Source organism: Haliaeetus leucocephalus, unplaced genomic scaffold (assembly GCF_000737465.1).
Source record: "Haliaeetus leucocephalus isolate CR32 unplaced genomic scaffold, Haliaeetus_leucocephalus-4.0 Scaffold428, whole genome shotgun sequence".
Taxonomy (NCBI): domain Eukaryota; kingdom Metazoa; phylum Chordata; class Aves; order Accipitriformes; family Accipitridae; genus Haliaeetus; species Haliaeetus leucocephalus.
In genome coordinates, this window is record NW_010972864.1 from 2,699,261 (window position 1) to 2,720,914 (window position 21,654).

At 37.5% G+C, this 21,654-nt stretch overlaps 1 protein-coding gene across 1 annotated transcript in view; it reads right to left on the bottom strand.

Moving 5' to 3' along the window:
- Positions 1-21,654, bottom strand: part of SS18 (synovial sarcoma translocation, chromosome 18) — a 51,962-nt gene that overhangs the window by 29,830 nt on the left and 478 nt on the right. The window contains exons 2-4 of the mRNA XM_010574346.1: positions 18,712-18,788; positions 17,476-17,560; positions 4,026-4,179 (exon numbers count right to left, since the gene is read on the bottom strand). Coding sequence (XP_010572648.1) covers positions 4,026-4,179; positions 17,476-17,560; positions 18,712-18,788 — 316 coding nt within the window. The remainder of the gene's footprint in view (positions 1-4,025; positions 4,180-17,475; positions 17,561-18,711; positions 18,789-21,654) is intronic.

Below are 21,654 nucleotides of genomic sequence, written 5' to 3' on the forward strand. Positions count from 1 at the left end.
TTGGTGGGCACCTAGCATCCAGCCAGGGTCAACCCACCACACCAACTGACCTCCAAACAAAAAGATGCAGAAGATAACAATTATCAAGGAACACATCTACTAAAAGCCAATATGAAGAAACAGAGAGTAAGTTTAAGAATGTTTATCTTCTTATCCTTTTCAAGACACCTTACTGAAATGAACACATAAGCTTATTTTATCAAGGAAAGTGAAAAAGCTGAAAAAGGTATCATATATGCAGTTCACTGTTCCTGCAAACAAGGCGAGCTGAGATTGCTGAATTGTACAAAGGCAGATCCAACACAAATGCAGAAAAAATAACTCAGTGAATAGCATTATGACCATGACAGAGAACTACAGATGCCTATACTGTCCCCTCTTCAATTCAGCACTGCCTAACTCTGTAATAGTGGAGACAGTTTAATTCTGAAAAAGTGAGATTGTCTCTAACCACGAGATCAATCAATGTGTTAAAGTAAAGCTAAGGTGAAGAAAAGCTCCAGACTGTAGTGCCAAGCAACTATTGGAGGACTGCTAGAAGACTACTTTCTTAATTTCTTTCTGAATAAAAGGAAGGAATACACAGAAAGTCAGGGCCTGGGAGTGGGTTTGTTCCTTTTTGTTTAAAAGAAGAAATTGTCAGTAATAAGTTTCAGAGAGCTAGCCAAACACAGTGGAGTAAGTTTTTAAAAACTGGTAAAGTAAGAAGCAAAATGGGGGAATGCAAAAAATCATTGCAAAAGAGAAGAAGTTGAAAAAATAAAACACCTTCTCTAAATGGCTGGTTTATACTTCACATCTCTGTTAGCACCAAAATAGGAGAAAGCACTCATAAGAAAAAGCTGGCACATGAAATGTCAGGCATGCGTATGTTCTGGGGTCACAATCAGGTAGTTTGTTAGTGAGAAGCTAGAAGGCAAGGACAGAGGAAAAGCTAAGACCATATTATCAAAAAACCTTGCAAATGAAAAATAGTAAGAACACATTTTACAAATAAATTTTTTTATATTTTGCCAAAATACTTCATGGAGTTCTCCTGCACATAAGGACTCAAGAGTTGATTTTATTTTTCTTTCTTCATATGAATACACGAAATAGGAAGAACGGAATATGAATGAATGAGATATGAAGTGCGTATCTGCCATTAAAGTAACTGCTTTAAATGCTATACTAATTAGATTCTGTGTTATAATAAAGTTAGTGGAATAAGTATCTATCTTGACTGTAAACAGAAGTTCTTTTTCCTCTTAACCACTTATGGACAGTATCTTGGCTCTGAGAAGCTGTAAGCCACCCTAAGTGCATTTGAGACTACATTTGCAGGAAGGAAAGAAGACTTTGAGAGAACTTCTTGGTGATACACAAGCACCTGTTATTCAGGAAGGTCACCTACCAGTACCAGGACAAAGGTCAGAGAACCCTACAGCTAGTCTTACCTTTAAACTTTCTACATATGATAAAACAAGCTCAAAAACCCAGAAAGATAACTTGTCACCAGCACAACCCAGTTCTTTATCTCCTCCCAAATCCAGACCACCCTTACGCTGCATCACACAAACTCTCAGTCAAGGTAACTCTTCAGATAGGAATGTTTTCAGGTAAAAGCCATAATCTGTCACAGGTACAGATAACACTCAGTTCCACCACAGGCTGAAAAAGGTTCGTCATGACTGTCTTCCCTGGTAAGAGGATACAGACACTTATTTGTCAGGGGATGCAATTAAGGGCCTCAGCACCACTTCATTAACCAGAACATGGGTATGAGAAAAATCATCCTTTTCCCTTTAGGTAATGGGACAGGTCTACAGCAGAACTTTAAATCAACTCATGCCCTGACCATCACTAGGCAGTTCTTTTAATCCTCCCATCAACCCTTCCATGCATACTCAGGCCTGTGGAAGCCCCTACTCAGATAAGCCCTTCCAGAAATCTGATATTTTTAAGAGCCTGCATTTTATTTCTTCCTGGCTGGTCAACTCATAGTTGTCAATCGTGGATTCTCTTGGTTTGCACATTAGTGACTTTATTCCTTTTGGACAGATCATCTCATCAGGTATTTAAGGTTTTGTATCTGGCTTCTATTACAAAGTGTCTACATAACTTTAGAGTAGAGTGCCCTATAAACAGAAAGCAAATGAATACACTGCAGAAATTATTACAAATACATGTCTATGAAATACAGAAAGGCATACATACAGGCAAACTAGCAAACACTTAAAAAAAAATAATCATTCAGCTATCCACTTAACAAGATGATTGTGTTTCTCCTTTTCCAATTCCTAACTATGAAATTATTTTAGCATGCCTTTCTGACATTAGAGATGCCCTCATCCTAAGCTGTTTATCTTCGCATCCTCAGAGACAACCTTAAACAGAGAAGGGAAGGAACAGACATTCAAAAAGAGGGAATATGTTGGAAGAAAGGCTAAATTAAAGCTTAGTTGGAAACTGTATTTAAGTATCTGTCTAGGTGAATACCAAAACAAACCTATTTACCTTTCACATATTTTTCTAAGAGCTCTTTTCTTATTCTATCTAATTACAAAATATGTATGTTTAAGGAGTGACTTTTCTCCCCCGTGGCTCTGCAGTGAAGTCATTACGCTCACATTGCGACTTAGTAATCCTTCTCCTTGGAAAAGATCATTATAATAACAATAATATGATTACACTAGAGGGTCAAAGAGACTGATTTGTGAGAGGCAATGCTATTCTCCATGGGAGCTGATGGATCTTAGATGGATAGAGGACTCCACAACCAGAATATCTCTGCCCTACTTAGGGAGCAGCATATATTGCTCTTTCCAAATCCAAATGCAGACCATGACCAATATGCATGATGAAACTAACTTCTTCTCTATATCTTTTATTACAGTTCTTACACATGGCCTCTGGAGGCTATTCAGCCACTCTTCTCAGAAAAGCTGTCACTACCAGGCCTGTTTTATCAAGATTTGCACAGAATTAGAGACTACAGCAATCATATTTTTTACTTCATAGTAAGTTTTGCATAGTTATTTATTGTGTTTGCTGTCATGGAGCTTATCCTTGTGACCACTGAGCGACAAATTTTCAAAGATCCTTTGACAGCAGTTACCTTTCCTGGAAGAATCAGTACCTGGAAGAGCTTTTGTATGAAAAGTTGCTCCATACAAAAAAAAGAAGGGGTCCAGAACAAAAGCAATCCTGGGACTGCAATTTTAAGCTGAAAGCCAATTCACATGAAATAGGCAGTATGACTTTATGAGTGGAAATTCTGGAAAACTGCCTCTATATAAAGAGGCAAGCTTTTCCAGGGCCTACTCCATTCTGATCTGACTGCTAAAGGGAATAGTTAGCCCAAAGCCAGTACTGGTAGGTACAATGTGGAATTTTATCATCTTGTTTCACTGCTTTGTTTCTGACTTCCCAAGCACTTTTCTTTTTATTACAAAACAGGATGGCATAAAAACTGACTTAAAATTTACACCTAGAACAATAATCTGGAGGCCATTTCTTTACAAATCCCTTATGATTCAACACATCTTCAATAATAAAGAACACAGAGGATTAGTGGAAGCTGGATGACTTTCTGTATAAAAGCAATTTTAAAAAAAAAAAAATTTACCCACATTTGAAACACCCTCTTTAAGATGTATCTGTTTTATTATTATCTAATTATTTAGCTACAATGATTTCACATTATCTTTTGATGGAAGGATTTGTGTTCACTCAGCCACAGGCCAATACCTTTCCCCAATAAGCCTTCTAAAGCCAGCTGTACTGCACGGTTTCAAACAGACTAAATTTAGCCAGTTCTGTTCATCAGAGGAATGCTGTGTGTCAGCTACATCAAAGCCCAAGGGCAGCCTGATAAACACTGAATACAGGTCACGTAGCTCTGTAGCTAACAAACTCTAAGAGAGCTTGTACTCGGGGGCATTCAAAGCAGTTTTGTCATCAACAATCTAGTATCCCTTGAGCCCCCATGTCGTTTCAGTTGCCAGGCAACGCTGGTGTTAATGTCTTAGAGGAGAAAAACTTACCAGGCATCTGGCCGTTCATCTGGTTCTGCATGTGTGGTGCAGGAGGGCCCCCACCTACCATACCATCTGAAGACATGTTGTGCGAGCGCGGAGGTGGGGGAGGGCCGCTCTGACTCATCCCTCCCGGACCCATAGGCATATTCTGTGTGGGTGGCTGAAAGGAGACAGTTTAGTCAAACACGAGAAGCAGTTAGTCTGACAAATATATTATATGTACATATGGTACAGCAGTTGCCTATATTGTTCAGCGGGGTATGAAAGAAAGCACTGAAATGCATTTCTTGCTCTGATACATTTAACTCCTCCCAATATTAATTTTGGCAAAGCATTTAACATTTCAATCAATTTTACGTGAAGTATTACATGCAGACAACACCACAGCACCTTCAAGCACCCCTTTATAATAATAAAAAAAACCCCACCAAACAAATCAATGCCTCATTAAAAAAATTGTATCTGAACAGTTTAAGATTGCTGGAGTCGCTCCCTCCCACACGCGCACAAGCTTGCCTTCGAAGCAACATTTGGTGAACAGAAAAATAACTCTTCCATTATAATTCTCTCACATCAACTATTTGTTACTGTTAACAGACCTTGCACCAGGACAAAACAGGTACAACAAGACATGAAAGCCTCTGAATACTCATAGACTAGCAAAAAAATTTGCACCTGGGTGTGGTAAAATGTTTGCGATCTCTTCCCCTCTCTCCCCCAAAGCGCTCAAGGCCTAGTTCATAATTTTGTGCCAAACACCCCCTACAGACTGGAAGCACATTAGTGCTGGCCTCCAAAGGTCCAGAGACAGCTGCCTAGAAAGGATGTTTTTGGCAAATTTCCTAATGAAATTGTGAGGAAAATAACTGAATAACCTTGAGAGTTCAAAGAGGGAGAGCAAGAAAAACAGTAAATACAAGGGGGAATTCACTAGTAGGTTCTACTCACGGCAGCGTAAGGAGATGCAGAGACTGCTAGTAGCCAGCTTCATTTTCCTATTAAAAACACCTGTGATTGTATGATCCTCTTCACATACCTTAGCCAAATGCTTTCAGGGGAATGAAAATCAGCTCTGAGAGAGCAAATCCCTGAATCTCTGGCTTTTGAGGACCCTCTCTAAAAGGCCGTAACTATTCATGCAAAACCCTTCCCGTGAGACAAACGTTTGTGTATTTTTCAACATTTCTCTTTGTAGAAAGAACCAAGGACGTGATCCCTAACTACCCATCTAGCCCAGCCCCCCTTATACCTACACCTATTCATCAGGACATTCATAAAGACAAGATGTAATACAGTGGAAAAGAGTAACACTTTCCAAATGAGTGTAAGGCAGGACCCCTTTTTGGCCTTGGAGATGGCAACATCTGGGTAATACAGACACACACACAGATGTATTCACTTCCCAGGGGAAGGGGGTAATGGTATTAATTTATTTTCTCAACATTTCTTCAAATAACTCAAGCAGGTATTATTTTCCCTGCAATATTTTTAAAAATTCCTCCAGAAATTAGTGAAAGGCTTTTTTTCAGCAGGAGGAAGGAAGGAGATGAAGGAAAATGCAAGCAAGTAGATGACTTCTCTTACTGAATTCCTTTCATTCCTCCACAATTAAGAGAATGACCTTTTATAAGCAAGCTTTTCCCTCATCCTATAGCAGAACTGGAAGAAGGTAGAAAAGATAAAAGTGAAAGGCAGCTCTAATCTGAACAGTGGGAGTGAAATGCTCCTCCATTTTGCTCGATCTTCCTCCACTAGTCAGCAACCAAAGTAAGGCTGCTTCAGTTAAGCCTTCCCTCCCTTCACCTTCAAAAGCTCACTATCATCCTACTTTTGCATCTAACAGATATTATGTAAAACTGATATACAGAGAAACAAACAAAAAAGAACAGAAAGAGAATATTTTTAATTTTTATTTAGAAAGTATGGTTTGGAATACCAGCAAAACCAACGCATTTGGTGCCTCCACACAAGCAGCTAGAGCTCAGAGCCTAACAACCCCCCCACATCACCAGAGAGCAAAGCCAAAAACCATTCAAGCTGAAATGTTTTCAGAATTAAAGTGAACTTCTTAGATTCCAAGTATAAATTATTAGTAAATCCAACGCTCACACAACATGCTGATAATGAAAAATACTATAAAGTACTAAAAAACATTAGATCACACCTAGGTTTTAGCTACCCTGCAGGTGTTATTGCACAAACACAGGCATGCCCTTATGCATGGAAAGAGGGACCAAAAAACCTCCAAAGTTTATTTGAGACAAAACTATATTCCAACTCTGAAATTTATTCTCGAAGTTTTCAAAACAACTATTGTTTAACACTAAGACAAACACTGCAGTGATCAAACAACAGTGTTGAGGGCACAAAAATTCAAGGACAGGGGAAAAAAATGTATTGAGGATTTTAAAAATCCCATTTGATACAAAAACCTGCAAGAGACTTCACAAACCACAGGGAATTGAGAGAACTGAGGGAATAATTAAAAACACCCAAAAAGGTACTACCAGAAGATAATTTAGCAAGAAGAACTTCTGAATATGGACACAGCCCAAAGACCTGCGTGAACCCATTTCAGATCTTGAAAATAATGCAAGAAAAAGGTCCAAGCTGCTAAAAAATGCAATCTTCCATTAAAATAAACTACCCCATAAGATGACTAGAAGGTAGGCGAACACTGTACCTCTTATTATAAAAAAGTAGTAGGACCAATTCTAGGAATTTTAAGTCTGTGAGTCTTGTTCCCCAAGCTACAAGTAAATTGATGAAAATAGAGTATTATAGAACTCCAAGGATGACAAAAATAAAGATGGGTTAGTAAAGCATCAATAGAGGGAAGTCAGATATTTCTAATCTATTAGAAATTTTCAAAAATATAAATTAAACCACTTAGCTGCATATTTAACAGAAACTTCTTAATGCAAGTTTTTTGACAAAGCTTTTTGGAAAAGTATGTTGCCCAGGGGTACACACCTGCACTGATCAGAAACTGCCCAAAGGGAAGAAATAAGAAATAATCTTACATGAAGTTCAAAGAATAGAGGAACATAGAGAGGTCACCTGAAAATATGTTAGTATATGTCAACATCTGAAGATGTTGCAACATTAATTACTGAAAACTGTGGAAGAAAGAATAAGCAGAATGGTGCTACATGAAATTCAACATGAATAAATATACAGCAATTACACTGAATTTTGAACCACTCTTTCTTCAGAAAAAACAAACTCCTATTGTAACTAGTCCAAAAAAAAAAAAAAAAAAAAACCAAAAAACTGAGCACTACCCAGAGAGTTTGGTGTGAAAAAATAATAAAAAAATAATCCATAAAAACTACTCATAATACCTGTGTTTACTTTCTGCAGTACTTGATATATCAAAAGTGAGGTATAATATGCAAGGAAAAAATGCCATGGTATTTGTGATCATGATGTATGTTCGCTTTGAAGAAAGCGATCACAAAAAGATACTGTAAAAGCAGAAGGATTCCAAAAGACAGGCAACTAGTGATTAAAGACTTTGAATGTTATCACCTGAACCAAGTAGAAAAGGACAGATTTCCACCACCCCCCCATCAAAGGGAAACAAACATAAGAGGCTATGACAGAAATACAATTTAATGTACGATACATACAAAAAGTAGATCATCCAATTTATGCTTTAAGAACAAAGAAAACCCCAGGAGAATAGTCAATAAATTGAGGAATAACATTAAACATACAAGACACCACATAAATCACATAAACCTGAGAAATTAATCAGCACAAGACACTGAACAAAGTTTAAATAAGATTCATAGATAATTACACATACATACATGCAATTGAAACAGTTATGTTATATAGTATATTATATAGGATATTTTAAAAGTGTGTTACAGGCCTTCATGTCAGGGTCATAAACCAATCACTACCTGAGAGTAATTAAAAAGAAATGCCTCCTGCAGATAAAATTATTTCCCAGTGAAATTCCTCCAGATTATTTTTCTACTGGCCAAGACAGAAGAAAACAAGAAAAAAAATGTTTTAAAAAGGCAACTTCCCTATTTCTGTCAAGAGTTGATCCAGGCTTTTATGGGTAATAAACTTCTTTTAAATCAGCTTTAATTTAAAAAAAGAAATAAAGAACACCCAAAACAAAAACTCAACACCAAAACCCCACAAAACCTGGGTCATTTAACCTTTTTTGTTCTTTACAGAAGCTAAGGAAATTGACTAACCCCAGTAACATGCACTATGCATGATAAAAATACAAAATGACCAGAGAGTATTCAAAAGCCAAATACTAAGAAAAGAAAAAAGAAAAAAGAAAAAGAACCCCCCCACACCCTTTATGAAAGGAAAGTTACCCAACATGAACCCTACCCATTCAGTCTAGGTATGAAGGGTGAAATCGCATCCAAATGTAGTTAGGTTAACAGAACCAAAGGCAAGGCTACTTTCCTACTTCCGCTGGATGAGTGACAGAAAGGAATGGAAATTAAAATCACTGCCAATTTTATTCCAATTATGAAGTAGAAAATGTTAAATATTTTACTATCAGTAAAAAGTCAATTGAAGAATTAGATGCAAGATGTTGGACATAGCTTCACTTGCTAAACACTAATTTTTGGCTTACTTCCCCAAAAACACAGATTACAATTTATAGCTGCTATGAGCATTTAAAATTTATCAGAGCATGAAAAAAAAATTATAAGCTGTTTTGTCCAACTTTGGAAATCTGAACTGGAAAAAAATTGGAACTGACCTGCAGTTGTAACCAAAAAAAGAGACAAGCATAAAACCCGTTAGATTTTAACTGGCAACTTTCAGCAAACAAAATCCTACTAAACCCAAAAGTTATTTGAAAGCATACACTTAAAACAATAACCAAACTGCATTTTCTCTTAAATAATAAATTAGATCACATGCAAGACAGCAAACAATAAAAGCTGCCATAGTGGAATTGTACACCTGGAAATTTCATCTATCATCTCTTCTCTGCCATATCAGATTTTTCTTACCATCAATAGCAGGTTGAAAGATTTGTTTATGGAACATTTATTGTTATAAAAACTGAGGTGGAATACCAACTCAGTTATCAATAAAACGTAAAAGACAGGAAATGCTGTTAAGCACATTAAAACACGGTATTGTTAATCAATACAAATAGCAATAGATATTTAAAATGCACCATCAAAAATACAATTTTCTTGAAATTGTTTCAGAATAAAAATTAAAAGCTACATGGAACACAAACATAAAAGCCTTCTGATCTTTCCAAGAGAAGATCTAACTCAGGATTTAATCAATCATCTTTGTTTTCAGTTCTCAAATACCATTTTCTGCAAAGCAAAATATCCCATCCCAGGAGGTACCCTGTCCTGCTAGTATCACAGCAGCTGTCCCAGTCTCAGAGAACAGTACTCTGTTGATCAGTGGTGATGTCACCTGCAGAGTACTTACTGAGGTATCAGACTGGGAAATAAGATCATAAAGGAATGCATTTTTGAGATTTGAAAGGGGCTAAATTTATTTAATTGGGTTACAACTCTTCCTCGACAAGGTGCAGGGTATTCTAGTACTGAGAGTATCTCAATTGAAAAAAATAAAAGAACCTGTATCAATTCTCAGCAAGTGTAATATTCAGGAGTAGGGAGGGTTTCTACACGAAAAGCATTTACAATCATGTCTAAATAGTGAAGTTAATTACAAATGTAATTTGTGCTTTCACTGTTGGAGTACCAGTTGTGACACTAGCAGTAAGGAATTCTAAATTTACAGTGACAACCAGTTTCTAAATCTCCATTTATATCAGTATCTTCAAAAATCAGAGAAACTCTGACTTAATATTCAAACAAAGCATTAAAATAGTGCACAATGTAATACTTAAACACTTTGTTCAAAAAGGAAATTGGAATCTTTAGTTGTTCCAAATTGCATATATCACTGTATAAAAATATTTCACTGTAAAAATATTCTTTTGCACCTTTTTAACAACCTGAAAACTTAACCTTAAAATACTTAATGTCCACATAGCAATAGTTCTTCTGATACTTAAAAAATAATCACACGAAATTCTTAACTCTTGCTATAACTACAAATTATTTAAATCAAAAGTTGAATAATCTGGTATGAATTCAGGTGGTTTTATTTTAAGTGACTACGAGTAAGTTAATTGTGGACGTTAACTTGGGGAGCACTGAGCTATAGAAACTAGATGACTTCAGAGGTACTCTATAATTCCCCCATAAAACACAGTTCATATCTGTCCTCAAAAGCAGGAGCTTTCTGTTCCACAGCTGTTTACCTCCTGCCTCTTTGGCTTTTAAGGTGGTTTAATGTCTGGTCCAATATTTACAGGTTTTGCTTGTATTTAGTAACCTAAGAGAAAAATTCCATCTCTATTCCAGCTAGAAGGACTTATATAAACTCAGTTAAAGCAGAAAGAATCCTGCAGAACCCTCAGAGCATTTTGTTGGGAAACAGCAAAACCATACAGGCTAAAGGACTTGGCATCTATGTTACCAGACTGCCTGGTACAGCTCTGAGCAAACTGCCTAGGGTTGAAATAGGTATTTATTGTGCAGATGCTGTACTACAGAGAGGCAAATCACATATTCAAGTATGAATGAATTACACTTTAGAGCATACTCCCAATTCAAATTGGCTGCTATTTTTACTGATTTCTAAATCAGCCATAGAAGTTAGTAGGCAATGTAAGTAGGTTTTTGTGTACAGTGCACTAGCTCCCCATGTGGACACACCTGATTAGCAATACACACAAAGTAGCTTACAGAAGTTAGTGATCCTCTTGGAGTACACTAGTGGTCTATGAATTCACTCCTAACATGCTAACAACTTAAATTCCCATATTCTGATTTTTTTTTTATTTTTAGTGGAATTGCTGGCTTAAGAAGCTCCCTCTGGCGGCTCTCCATTTCCCAGTAGTACCTTTTCAGTTGTGCCAACACAGCCATTATTAACATAGCCCTGTGGTTAATCTGAACCAATCCAAAATGAAAATATCCCCCTTTCCACCCAATTAATCTGGACTGATTCTCCAGATTGGTTCATCATACAACTTTAAAACATCACACAGCAGAACTGCAGCTGATGAGACTACAGTTCTGGTTATGTCAGCAAAACCATCACTATCAAAAGGAAATCTCATCAAACAACACCCAAACTTCTTTCCAACATTTAAAAGCTTCTCTGGAGCAAAACAACCTGGAAAAGCAATTTTTACTATAAGACCATGGCGTACACAGATAAACTGAGGACCCACCATCTGAAAATTCTTTTTAAAATGCAGCATACCCAATTCTCTTTTGCTAAAGCAGGATGACACTATTAGCCCCAAAAGACACACATCAGCACAAGGACTGGTGGTGTTACAGAGATTCAACAAACAGGCTAGGGGAGAAACAACCCACAAAAGTTAAATCATAGTAAATTTGGTTGTTTTGCCTGTAAGTCTTCTAAAAAGCTTATACTGCTGACAATTTTACGGTGAGTAGTTTTTCAGTTTCCTGGTATAAGTGATGGATTTGTTCTTTCATGCTCCACCCAACAAAAAAAGAAAAAAAATATCTGAGTAGCTATTTGTAAAACTAGTTCTCTTTTTGTTAGTATCCCACAACCACATTTTTACATACAATGAACATGTAGGCAATCAGAGTATTCACTGAGAGGTCAGAAGTCAAATAGCATGCAAAGCCTCAAAGGAAGAAAATGGATACAGATGATCACTTGCTGGCCTTGGAGCAAAGACAATTAAGTGATACAGACACACTAGACCTCTCTGTAAGCACTTATACAGCTAGATCGTAATCCATTGCTTTTATGACTGGTTATTGCAGTCATACCTAAGAACTAGGCTACTGACAGCAATAATGGACTAAATTACATCTCTAACAGACCTGTAATACTGTACAACTTCAGGAAAAGTCTTATTTACCATTTTGTGCTGAGTCTCTGAGATCACTAACATAGTGGTAACGCTTAATTCTTAAGAGTACTGTGGTACTACAGCATGAATCTAAATGTCCCACATTTCCATTTTTAGTGACAAAGCCTAACTAACTGGGGGCTAGACACTATTACCAAAGGAGGCTTACCTCATGTGTTTCTTGCTCACAAAACACAGGAAGTGTTTTTTGCTATGCAAAACCAACAGAGCAAACGAAAATGTAGAGTACAAAGGGATGGAGGAAGGAATAATTTAAGAAATTATGTTCTTCAAGGAGGATGAAAGCACAAATAGATTAGCTTTTATCAATTATGGATTTGCACTAGCTTCACAGTTTCTAGTAACAGTACAGGAACGTGAAGCTTAATTTCTTTTACCCATCCCAACCACAGTGGCTCTACTTGCCTCTCATTTGAAGAGCAGCAGGAAAGTTCCTTGGAGTGTACTTGCATAATATGGTAGGTATGAATGCAACATCTTTCCTCCCTTTCTCAAAAAATCTGCCACCTAATGTTTCTCTTCTAAAAAGTCTTCAGAAATTATTATGATTTTTGAAAACTGTTTAACAAACATTTAATCAGAGCAATTATTCTTCAAAATCCAAGCTCCACTTCTGACCAACAGCTCACTTGTCTCTTGACAGGAAACATGCTACGTTTTCTTTTGCTCTGTTCTCTATTATATATTATTCAGTTTACAAACAGTGGAACTTGAATTTGTCATGGACTTGTGTTCTGAAAGGCTAATGCAGAATAAACAAAGCAGTATAGTGTATCTGCTTTAAAACTAATTCAACCAACACACTAACATTCAATATAAACCTCTGGCTTAATTCTGTATAAAGACCAGTGCCGGCTGTGATCAGCAGGAATGCAGATACCAAGAACAGACTTTCTGCTATATTACCACAGATATCAGACTCTCCCAGGCATTTGCTACATAACTGGACAAGAATTTTATTAGTTTAGGATTTCTCTCATCTTCAGTAACAGGAGTTTTATCTGCAAATTTTATTTTAAGCTGTTAAAACTGAGCCATATTTTTCTTTTCTGGATGCCATCTTGCTTTTTTCAAGAAAAACAGTATCAAGATAATTCAATAAACATATGTATTTTAGACAACTTTTACGTTCAAAATGAAAGCTACTAAAAAAAAAAAAGTGCACTGTTGGGTTCCTAAGACTCTGAATTGTTTCAACAAACTAATCACAAGTACATTAAAGCCACAGATTGAACATTGCCCCTTTGAAAAATACTAAAGTGCATTTAAGATCATATGGGACTTTCCACTGATTGAGTGAAACCATTCTTACACTGAAGACTCCTATTTAGCCACCCGAACTCCACAGCTTTTAAAAAAACCCACAAACTAAAAAAACCACACACCACAAAACAAACAACAAAAAAACCCCATCTTCCAATAAGGAACTTGAAGAAAAGTTTTAGTTAGGTGCTAATAATGATGTTTAATGGTTCTACCTCTTGAAGCAGTTTCTTTGGAAGTAACTATCATTTCAGTGTTTGTTGATGTTGAGTGTTTGTAAAAAGCAATAACCATTTTATATATTAGTGTTTTGTAACTGAAATGGCATGGACTTCCGTCCTAATCTGTGTGACAAGTTTGGAAACAGCATACATTAAGGGATTTTACAAGTCCTACAAAAAGCATTAGATTTGAGAGAAGTATTTCAAGAAAAAAAATTCCTTTTTTATTACTAAGTTTATTAATAACCTTTTCAATATTATGAAATTAAGAAAAACAATTTAATGTGACGTGCACATTTTCCTACAATTCACACAATGAGTATTCTTGGAAGCCACTTCACAGAGTTTAGCTTGCTACTAGAAGAAACTGGCACTTTCAATATAAAAGAAAACTGGTACCTTATAGAAGCGAGTAATAATCATAAGCATTTATTTTCATCACCTTCTTGAAATACACACTGAAATCAAGTGCTTTGCATGCTGGCAGAAGGCAAGTTGCATTATGTAAAAAAAATTCTGAAAAATAAAATCATTTTTTCTGTGTTTAAAAAAAACAAAACAAATGTTCTCAATCAAATAATTCCTGCAGACCTCAATATTTGCCTGTTGCAAAACTAATGCCAAAGTGAAAAGGCTGGAGTGCAGGACAAAAATTCCCCTGTACTTTTTCCAATAGTGACAGTCATGGGATGTATTCTTATAAATATTTGGCAAAATGAAGACATATGGGGGAGGGAAAATGTCCAAGTGGCAAAGTTTGGGGTGGTTTGTTGTTCTGTGGTTTTTTTTCAACAGTTTGCAATGACTTTTTAATGCCACTAAAACATTCTCTATCAAGAAAACAAAAAATAAATAAAAGTCAGGGAGGATAAGATGCCTGTCTGTTCTGCAGTTTGAGACCTAATGTATTCAGAAACACACGCACACAATACTTCACTACTATTCTTTGGAGGTTCTCCTGAAAGTCGCAGTAACAAACTAATTGTATCTCTGCTCTCTACAGATCAAGGAAACTAATACTTTGCTGTTGCCTCCCTCAAAAGTAGCACCAATGAAAATCAAAAGAACACAGCAGTGTTGCATTCCTCACTGTTCAAGCCCTTTTTGGGAAGCTAGTTTATCCCATATGGTGGTGGTAAACAGACTTTTGACTGCTGTCCAAGAAAGAGAATACCTGCCATGACTCAGAAAGAGACAGCAAAAAGTTGCATCAACTTCACATGTGGACTTAGCCACCACTCTAGTCCAGCTGGGAAGACACTCCAAAACAGCCCTGCCCTTAATAATGCTGCTGTTCACACGGCTGAGAAAAGACTGGTTGACTGAAGATTAACCTCACACTTCTTTTGTCTTCTGATGTGAAGGAAGGTCTCGTACCCCAGAAGTCATAATTTAATACTCTAAATTTATCATGCATACAAAGACAACAGGAGCTTTCTTATGACACTGGAGTTTCAAAGTCTTTCCAGTTTCCTTCAATCACGCCTTGCAATGCTTGCTTCACCTGCTTCACGTTTTCCTCACTTCCAGGCCCCCTTTATAGAAGCATTTCTCTGCACAACACAGTTGGTTGACTATACTTTTGTTTAGTCTAAGATTTATCTTGTTCTCTACAGGCAATACCACACTTTCAGAAAGGATTTACAGTCATTTGATTAGAATAGTGCATTCTAAAAGATGTGGACAGAGGCACAGAAGCTGACTACAAGCATTTTTCTCCAACAACATGAAGCATTAAGTCTAAGGAGCATCGTGAGAGGATACAACAAAGTTATCATCAAGTTCAAGTCATTTTAGCTTACATTAAAAACTTCATTGAACCTGATCACTTAGCTCTTTTGTTCAGTGTGAATGCTATCTTAGCGGTATTCTCTTTTCAACCTCATTTTATCACATAAAGCATTTTATAAAAAGTAATAGTTAAGTTTCAAAATTTCTTGAGTGTATTTACCCAATTAAAACAAAAACAATAAAATTTAAACAAAAAAGAAAGCATAGTTTACTAGGGGAACAATCTTCCAGATAGGAATATATCAGATGAAGTACAACTTCAGAAGCTATCCAGACTCAAGCCTTCCTAAGTTACGTGGGGAACTACTGCAATGGTTGATGTATTTTACTATTAAAAATAGTAGATGTTTACACACACAGTATCTTGCTCCATATTTAACTGTTGCCACCCACAACTCTTGAATTTAGTAAGACCGTTCAACAGCTGACACAGAAGCATGGTGAATAGAAACATAATACTTCCAAGTCAACTTGAGCCTCATCAGTTCTTAAACAGAAAGCCAATAAAGGAAAAAGACTCTGACATAGTTTATCCTGCATTGAAAAAAGCAGTATATCACATGTTCCCAAATTCTTCTGGTTAAAATTTGTTGGGAAGACAGAAAGAATTTAAAGAACATTTTTCTAAAAACCCCTATAAAAAGTCATTTTATCCTATTATGTTAGCACATTTCAGGCAAATCTTCAAAGATTTGACTTGGTAGGTCAGATGGTTTACACTTAGGTAAGACCGAACATCTAAATTTCATTTTGTATTTCAGTTTGACAGAAAAAACAAGAAGCTAGCTTTTTATTCCCCCCTCAGTTGTCCGAAGGGGACTCCTCCCCCCACCCCCAACAAAAACACACTACACTATTTTCTCACTACTGTCAAATATTCTTTACATTCAAGATCAGAAATGCACTTCCGTCCTGATCTGCAAAAGTCTTTCCTGGCCCCATCTTCATTTTCTTTTAAGAAGAGAATGTCATCACATTCAACTTTAAGAACAGGGCTGTTCACCAGGGACTAGGATAAGGTCAAATTCATTTCCAGTTGTCATCAGAACCAGGGTATGAATTAAGCCTCCAAAAACATTAACTGAGTAATACACACTGCCCTCTTAAAGGTTTCTTTCCCTCCCCCTCAACTACAAGCATGGATTTATGAAAAGAGAAGCCTCTACAGGCACAACAGGTTGGACATAATGAAGCACTGCTTCTATAGTCCTCTAGGTACCAACTTGAAAGGATGCTTCACTAGTAGCAATGACTGGAGAACACTTCTCCAGAGACCAAAGGAAAAGTAATTCAATTTCAGTTGGTGAAAGCTAGTATCTAGGAATGGCTGTTTTATAGACATCCTTTTTAGGTTCATATTACAGAAATGAATCAAGACTATATTAATTCAAGAAAAGTCTCACTACCAAAAAATAAAGAACTTCCTTGTGTTACTCACAAAGAACTCTCCAAGCTTTCCAATTAACACAAAAAGCAAACAGATAGCAAGCTATTTTCATGTTTGTTGTGTCCTTCCTTACTGCTCTGTAACAGAACGGGGGAAAAATTTGAGGTTATCTTATAAAATAAAGAGTTCAGGAACACAGATTCAGAAAACTCCAGATTAAAAAAAAAAAAAAAAAAAAAAAGCAAGTATTATCCAAGAAATGCTTCATTTTTAAAGCAATGTGGTGTTTCAAGTTAAGCCTGTGTGACCGTATTTCTTGCATATTATCATTATCCACCTTAAAAAAGGTTGTTTTCTGATACAGGAGACAGGCAAAGAATTTAAGAGATTCACCTAGAGTACAGAAAAGCAAAGATCTACCCAACCTCATTCCACTGAGGCAAAACAATGGATGATATGCCAGCGAAATACCATCCCCACCACCACATTTCTCTAATGTAAGAGAAAAAAACAGAGTACTGCTGTAGGAGCCACACCACTAGAGTTCTCAGTTGAGGAAAAAAAAGAAATCTAAGACTATGAGGCAGGCCAAATAATCTGTGCACTGCGCGTTTAATTCAGAATAACAGTCTTCAGTTAAACAAGTCAGATTTTGAGCAAGACCTAAGCAGTAAGATTATTCCAAATAGAGCATGAAGAGACACTGCATCATATATTCGCTGTACAGTAAACCAGAGGCTAAACGTTTGGTCATTACCTCAAACACTTCTCTTTGGTTTTGTTTTTGTTATCCTCCAGTAACCCAAATGAAATCTATTCCCTACTTTTACACTATTTTGTACTTACTGCTGGTAGTAGAGACTGCATGTTCTGGTTGGAGTCAGCTATAGTGGCTAGGTAAACCAAGTTTGTATGCAGCATCTGCTGGTATCTATCAAAATAAACAAAAGCAAAACAGATCTTAAGTCACAAATAACATCAGAATTTACTTTAATTCTACACATGTAAGGAAAGTTACCTATGTAAAACAAGAGTCAAGAGACTTACAAGAGTATCATTATTAGGAATCCTAAGCCTTTTCCCTCACGCTTACCTATTACCCAATCTTTCCCAATGTGCCCATCAAATCTGTGCTTTTATCTTCTCTACAACTTTTGTCTTGCTATGAAAAATCTAAAGCTGGGTGACACTGTTCTCACCTATTTCACTTTCTGTCCCAGTCACCAGGAGACATATAGAGTGTGCGTGGCTGTTTGGTGTAATTTTCATCACAAACACTAGGGAAAGAAAGCTCCTTCTATTACGCCCCCAGATACAAGATACCATAGATTTATGTGAATTGTGACCAAGAACAGCGCAAACATTTCATCACGACCCTTAACTTTGGAAGATTGCTATGGAATGATTTTTTCTGCTAGAGAAACACATTCCAGTCTCAACATCTAGCTCACAGTCACAAAAATAACCTTGAAAGCAGGAACAGATTACATACATAACTATAGGCTTGTAAACAGCTTAATACAGTAACTATGCTACAATAAAAGCATTCCCTTAAAGCAAAAATATCTACTATTTATGACCCCCCTTCTACTCCCAGACTACCAGTTCTCAGTAAGCGACTCAAGCCATACTGTGATGCCCCATCTGTCACATGACTCTGTATTTGTCTGATTACAAGGGTGCCATGATCTTGGGCAAGTGGTAAGCAGGTAGTTTTCAAGCATGCTGTCAGGAAGAAGAAAGGTCCATTCCTACAAGATTGAAAGGTTTAAGAAGAAAACTACCTCTTTCCCAAAGTGTAATTATGATGCAGAGGAAAAAGATCTTGGTTATACAGTCCCCATTTTCATGGGTGTCATCATCATGACATCAACTTGCAGCAGGCAAGTTGCAACATTTCAGTGACAGAAGTGATAGTCATATGGCAAATCAAAACCCCATAAATTTTAAGTGTAGTATCTGTAGCAATACTTTTCTGTTCTTCACAGCACAGTTCTCCCACAGGGTGAGCTAAACAAATAAAGAACGGCAATCTAGATGGAAATTCACCCAGTCCACAGTAGATTTGGATTAAGGTCTTACTGTGAGCATTCAGACGTCTTCCCTTTGTTCTGATAGTCCATTATACACTGAATAAGATGATTATTCTCATCCAACATCTGAAATGATAAAGAAGAAGTTCAGAGTAAGTTTCATGTTCTTTGTGGAAAGAAACCAAAGATAAGTTTGAGTCTTGCTCCTCTTCTCAGAGGTTTTAAAAACAATGGAAAAAGTAGTATTCCAGAAAGTTCTACTTTAACCAATTATTTATAGAACATTCTTTTGCCCCCATTTTCCCCCTCCAATTAGTTTTACAGCTTTCAGTTTAAGGGTTTCATATAGCTATTATAGCTACATTTGTGAAGCTTCCCATTCAAACACCTATGCTTGTTCTGCACCAAGTTCTTCTAAAGTCTTCAAAGTTTTGCATTTCTTCATTTGATCTCTACCAAGAAATTTACTTAAAAATTTAAGCCCCGAGTTTCCCTTCTCCTTCTAAAGCCTGCAACTGTTCATAAATTTAATAATGAAAGGCATTGAAATTGTTATTGATAGAAACTGAGCCTACCAAACAGGTTTGTTTCAAGGAAATGCACTGGAAAGTGTGGCCATATTTATATGAAGGATCTCTAATTAAACTGCACTTTATAAATATTCTGTATAATGGGCACAATAGTTCTATAATACTTCAGAAGTGTCCAGGAATATGAACTTATATGAATTAATTTTCTGACAAAAAAGAAAAAAAAAAAAAAAGGTAGTTCTAATATCATGGGAAATTTCAGACCTCCTGACTTTCTACAAAAAGCTCACGAATTCAAGGTGTTCCAATCTCCATAAATAGGAAAAAAATATAGCCTGGTTTCCTAGAGCTGCACGTTCCTACAGTCATGTCTTTTTAACCACCCTCCCGCACTCTGATCAGACAAGAGTCAGCAGAACCACAGCTAATCTGAGCTACCAGCCAAGTTACCCAAGTCAACTGAACTAAATGGAAAGTTTACTGCCAAGTGGAAAATTTTGCATTGGTTTCTCCCTTTGCTTCCTCTTAGTGGAAGGTAGTTTAGATCAGATCCCTTTACTCTACCCAGCTGCTGAATTTCACAAAACTAATAGGAACTTAACCATCTGCAAGACTCTTTCCTTCTTCCAGACATGGTTGAGACTAGTCAGAAGGCTCATGCCTCTACAAGGAAAGCACAGTGTTATTACATCACCTTTATTTCCCTAGGAATCCAACCTAAACAAATACTATAGGAGAGGGGGGGGGGGGGAAAAGGAAAAAAGAACCTACCCTTTTTTTTCTTCCGACTAATCCATCTCTACTGTGAAAAGGGTACAGGGTCAGAAACCTCATGCAGTCTGCTCAGGACTTACATCCACGTTAAGAATGAGCCAACCAGCCGAGTCTTCCTAAATTCAAACCAGTAATTCTCCAGAATGGACTAGAACAATCCCATGGCAATTATTTTGCCTGAAACTGCTGGATCTGGAAACACTGTCATTAAGCACTAAACACAGACAGAACTGTAGTATTTTGAGTTACCGTCTGAGCCTCAGAAACTAGGCAGAACTGTAGTTGCACACTCTGAAGAGGATCACAAACGCACTGCCACACAAATGCATTTCACAGGTACTAACATCAATTTCTATAAGAAACAGAGTGGCTATTTTCACCAGAAAAAATAAAGGAAAAGAAGCTAATACCTTTCATACCAAAGTCTAATAGAGCACTTGCAAAGGAAGCCTTGAATCAAGGCTCTCCTCAGAATGTCTCCCACCTTCCAGAGCAAGGCAGCAGATACTTAGGACTTAGCAGACAGGTAGACCTTGAGACTGCCAGTTAGATGGCTGCATTCTTCACTGATGCCATGTAAGCTGGACCTGGGGTGGGGGTGGGGGTGCAGGGGTACGAGAGGAAAGGAATGCTAGGGCTAAGAGGAAAGCAAACAAGAAAGAACACAACTGTAGCCGCGATGGGGCTGCAGGCACTGTTTTATACAAGTTTGAGCAGTTGCTGACAGAAAATTGAAATAGTTCTTTGAAACTATAAACACCTACCATCAAAAGAGAATTTAGTTTCCAGCTGGATGAAGACACCTCCAGGGCTTCTGACAGCTTATGTACATTACAAAGATTCTTCAGCTTTAACTATACTAGGTTTTGCCAGGGCACCGCCATCAAATTAATGGTTTGACGACAGCACAAGAAAAACTTAATTGTGTGCACTATCCATAAGCACGCTGAAGCTGCTACTACCTTGAGGCAGCTTTTCACCCAGTGGGTATGTATTTTTCATTTACACTTCCCAAGCACTGACTTCTGCTACAGTACCCTAGAGATCTCCATTTTAACTCGGGGGTCCTCTTCGAGGTCCCGATCCCTGCAACACCTATCTTATTGATGCTGTCATTCTTTACTAAATCAGAGCTTAGCTATATGTACCCGAAAGACTCCTACACGAGGAGCTTGTAGTAATCTGAAATCTGTTTGATTCACGGCTATTTACACTAATAACAGCACGAGTCTCCAGTTAAGTCTCTAAACACCACCAAGTTACCAGTGAACTTGAACATGCTCCTTTGCTTCTGCCGATACAGATTATTACAAACCCTAGACACGCTTTTCTTTGATTGCTTCAGCGAGTTAACTTGCTCCCTCCCACGAAAGCTTAAATGGAGTCGGCCGGAGTCGCTGTCATTGGCTCCGACCATAATGTTCTTCTTTAACAACACTTAAGGTTTATGGGGGGAGCCCTACTACTAGGCCGACCAAGTCTGGGAGCTGCAGCCGCCGCTTGCCCCGCGGAGGCAGAGCCCAAAGCCAGGCAGGGTTTAGGAACGACCGACTCAAGTCCGACTCAAGTCCGACTCACAGGAAGGACTTGCTCGACTCCGCCGCCTCCCCGCGGAGCCAGGCCGAGTCCTGACGGGTTAACTCAGGCCCGCGGCCCCGGGAGCGCTGGGGGACAGTTAACGGAGGGGG